This window comes from Lactuca saligna, chromosome 9 (genome assembly GCF_052625555.1).
Source record: "Lactuca saligna cultivar CGN05327 chromosome 9, ASM5262555v1, whole genome shotgun sequence".
In the NCBI taxonomy this organism is placed as follows: domain Eukaryota; kingdom Viridiplantae; phylum Streptophyta; class Magnoliopsida; order Asterales; family Asteraceae; genus Lactuca; species Lactuca saligna.
Genome location: NC_136425.1, coordinates 36,731,793 through 36,735,868, shown reverse-complemented (window position 1 = coordinate 36,735,868; position 4,076 = coordinate 36,731,793). Strand labels below are relative to the sequence as shown.

Here is a 4,076-nt window from a genome sequence, read left to right as displayed (position 1 = left end):
ACCTCATATTAATGACCAAGATGGAAACTTTATGGATCTATAACACAAATACCATTGAAATGGGATAGATCTAGGTCCATGGAGCACATTACACTCATAAAGTCTCCACCTTTAGGGCTTTTTAACCCTAGAATGGCCCATGCAACATCAAACCAAAAGGAAGAGGAAAGTTTTGAACTTTATACCTCCAGATGCACCTCCTTCCTCTATAGATCTTAGATCCAAACTTGCACTTCAAGCTCTAGCCTCCACAAGCTCCTCTTCTTCTTCTTCACTAACACACCAAGGCACTTTTAGCTCTAAAACACTCACTCTCAACCTAAGGACGATGGGGGGGGGGGGGGGGGGGGGGCTCTCTTAGGGTTTCACTTACTGATATGGAGGCTGAGAAATGAGCCTTAGCATCCATTATATAGTGCACAAGTCAAATATTAGGGTTTACGTCTGGACCCATTACGCCCAGCATAAACCTGGGTATGCCTAGCATATCCAGGTGAGTCTGAGTCCAAACTAAGCGCATGAGTACGCGCGGCATACTCCCCAGTACGGCCAACGTACTAATTTGCTACAAAAACTCTTCCAAGGGACCACTCTTGACAACTTGACAAAATGGAAGGATTTAATAGCTTACTTGGATTTTGGGATGTTACAAAATGGGATGTTACAGATACCCTCATGTGCAAGTCACATGGGGGCAGCTTAACGTTGGAATGTACGGACCTCCAACTCGACGACCAAGAACGTGCAACTTATCGTCCATATGTACTATTTGAGGGAAAAAAATACTGTAGAGACTACTTTAGGGAAAAAACCAAAACCTAAAGGACCATTCATGTAATTTGTTGAATAATTTAATTATTGTGGGTTAAAAATCCTATGTACTGACTAGACTTTTAAGCCTGAACCACATAGTTTCTTGTATTACAGGTAGTGGCACAAGAGCAGAGATTTGATGATCAGATTAGAGATTTATGGATTATAGGTAGTGGCACAAGAGCATATATGTTTGTAAGACGTGTACTATTTTCGTTTAAGTTTATGTATTGTATTGACGATGACATCCCAACGTTTTTAATATAATTAAAATACATTTCTTCGGAAATGCTTTGATAATATCGTTATCATATTTTAGGAATAAATTCTGCAACATTATTCTTCAAAAGGATACTATGATTTTAAATAACGCATAAACAAATCGGTTTTTTCTGGTAATGAAATTCGGGATATCACATATTACCCAAAGTTAAACACTCGTAGTCCAATGATGCATATCCTATTTTCCATAGTTCTCCCCCAAAATTTACTAATGGTATCTTCTCAGTTTCCCATGATAAACTCAATCAATATTGACCGTTTCAATGATCGATCTTTCAAGTCAATGTACTAAGATACTTTATTCTGATATTCAAGTTCCATCATCGGGTAGGAGTTCATTTACCTTATCGTATATGAGTTCTACAATGTTGACACACCAACTCTAAGGAAGGATTGATCGTTTGATCATTCCTCGGTTCCCTTCTATCGTCACCTATGGACATATGTATCAATCTCACTAAAACTATTGATTCATTAAGAGTCACATAAGTTGACCCTTCACCGGTTTCCAAGAATAATCACTCAACATATCAAAATAATTGTTTTATGTCTTTAAAAGACAATATGCCCTTGACTCGTTCCCTTTTAAGTCATTGAATGTCATTAACTTGATGTCCCATTAAGTACTATCACTCAACATATCAAAACAATATACCCTCGACTCTTTCCCTTTAAGTCGTTATACAATAACAGTAAGTATGCATGCATGCTTTAAAAATTATATTTAGACACAATTATACTTCACTGTAATCTTGTTATTGCTTTCTAGTTTAAAAGCAAGCAAAACATAAAAGTGGACAATCGGGTAGCCACAACCAAGGTCAGCCCTTCGGAGGTGTGGAGTGTGTGACTGTACATGAACCGTGTCGTCAATGGCCCCACAAGTTTCTACGTAGCGAAAATTTTCGTTGGAAATCCGTTGCTAATTTGTTGCCAATCCATCGGTAACTAGTGTCTAATCCGTTGAAATCAAGTGGCTTCTGTCGGTAATTATCGCCACGATTATTTGTAAATGAAAAATTATTTTTAACCAGTGATATAGTTAGAAATTGTCTATTAGGTGTCGAATTTTTTTCGTAGTATTAATAAAATTTGTTTATATATAAAAAATATATTTAAGGGCCTATTTGTTCTGGACATCAAAATCAAAGGACTTGATCACTACATGCTTTTCTATCCCACATATTCATACATACATACATTAAGTTGTCCGTCTACGAGATAAAATTTATTATGATGTAGATTGATAATTTAACAAATCTTGATTAATTAGTTACCAATGATCCATTGTCTTTAACGACATAAAATTGTGCAGAGATGGATAAAGTAACTTATTTCGACGAGTGTAATTATTCTTAAATATCACCATCAAGGAAATATCGCTAGGAACAACAATGCAGGGTCATATTATCGACGTAGTAAATTAAGTATGTATCATACATAAAGAAACACACGAGAAAGACAATTAGATGTTATACTTGACATTCACGATAAATTAAATTTGTTGTATTATATAAGTGTGATGATATTAATTATATGACACAAAATGAAAACGGTTATTAATTTATTGTAAACATAATCATACAATAGTTGTTACTGGCATGCATGTTATCAACAAAATACTTACAAAACTCTCAGAAAAAGGAAAAAAAAAAAATAGGAACAATTTTAGATTGTTGATTCAGATGGATCATCTTTTCCAACTTCTACTTCTTGAGAATGGATCTTTGTGAATCCCACCAATAACCCATGTTTCCTTTGCAATATCACAAGATAATTTGTAGAAATCACTTTCGGTTTTCATCAATTCCTTCAAACTCTTCCTTTTGTTTTCTTTCTTTTCGATGTCATGATCATTAACATGTTCTTCTTTTTCTTCTTTATCATGATCTTCGTCGTCATCATCATCATCATTTTCTTCTTCTTCTTCTTGCTTTTCCTCCATCCAACTTTTAGCAGGAGCAGAACGACACCGCATGAGGAAAAGTGCATTTGCAGGTGGCAGACATGGGAGATCTTCCGGTGTTTCAGATTTCAAACTTTTTTCTTCTTTTTCAAACACCCCAGAATCTTGATTCTCTTGTAGGACCATAAACCATTTCGAAAACACTCTCGAGTCCTTGTCATGTTCATAGTCTTCATGGTGATCTTGATTGATTTCTTTATCATTACTATCTTCATCTTCATCTTCATCTTCATCGTCTGAAGTGATATCTACATGGGAAAACCCCCCTAAACAATGAAAATCAAACTTAATCCTCCTTAAGCAAGTTAAAAACTGCATAATTTCTTTCTTGAACCCTAATGTCGCTCCCCAAGTAGGCTTCTTCTTTCTATTATGAAGCCTCTCGATCTCTTCCATGACTGTCTGCCAATTCTTGCATGATCTTGTGCTGGGTCGGACCTTAATCTGGCCAGCACAAGTTACTTTTGGAGAAGTTGGCTCCGATAAGTTGTCTGAACTCATCTGCTTGGTTCCCGACCATAGATATGGACTTGATCGGCCTCCACCGGCACCACCTCTCATAGACTTCCGAAGGTGGTTTTGGTGGTAATTCAATCGACGGGGGCTAGAAACTGACTTTGGCATTAGTCTAAGATGTGCTCTTGTAGGAAAACATACCATAAGATCTCTTGAAGGAGGCCCTTTCCCTTCTCTTTTATTCATCTTTCTCTCTCTAAACTTGTGTGTATGTGTGTGTGTTTGTGTCTTTGCTTAGACTTCTTGTTATTTATTTCAAGTTGTTATCAGAGGCTATTTGTATGAGTTCCCCAAAGAAAAAGGTATTACAGAACACCATATAATTAAGAAAAAGCAGCCCGGCCCTTTAATTAGCTACATATTTTCAAAGTAGCAACTTTTTTATAATCAATGTGTTTAGGTAAAAGTGATTATTATTCTGACTTTTGTATGTTTAGTTAAGTTGAAAATTATTATATAAATTAAAAGTGCTACAAGAAAATTGCTTATTGAGATAATA

At 35.9% G+C, this 4,076-nt stretch overlaps 1 protein-coding gene across 1 annotated transcript; it reads right to left on the bottom strand.

Moving 5' to 3' along the window:
* Positions 1-2,639: 2,639 nt before the first annotated feature.
* Positions 2,640-3,848, bottom strand: LOC145018823 (uncharacterized). Its single transcript, XM_078976670.1, has one exon. The coding sequence runs from the start codon at positions 3,761-3,763 to the stop codon at positions 2,786-2,788; it is 978 nt and encodes a 325-aa protein (XP_078832796.1). The 5' UTR covers positions 3,764-3,848; the 3' UTR covers positions 2,640-2,785.
* Between the last annotated feature and the right edge of the window lie 228 nt (positions 3,849-4,076).

Bases quoted from the DNA above. Each gene is read 5' to 3' on its own strand.
- LOC145018823 (XM_078976670.1), bottom strand. From the start codon at position 3,763: ATGAATAAAAGAGAAGGGAAAGGGCCTCCTTCAAGAGATCTTATGGTA.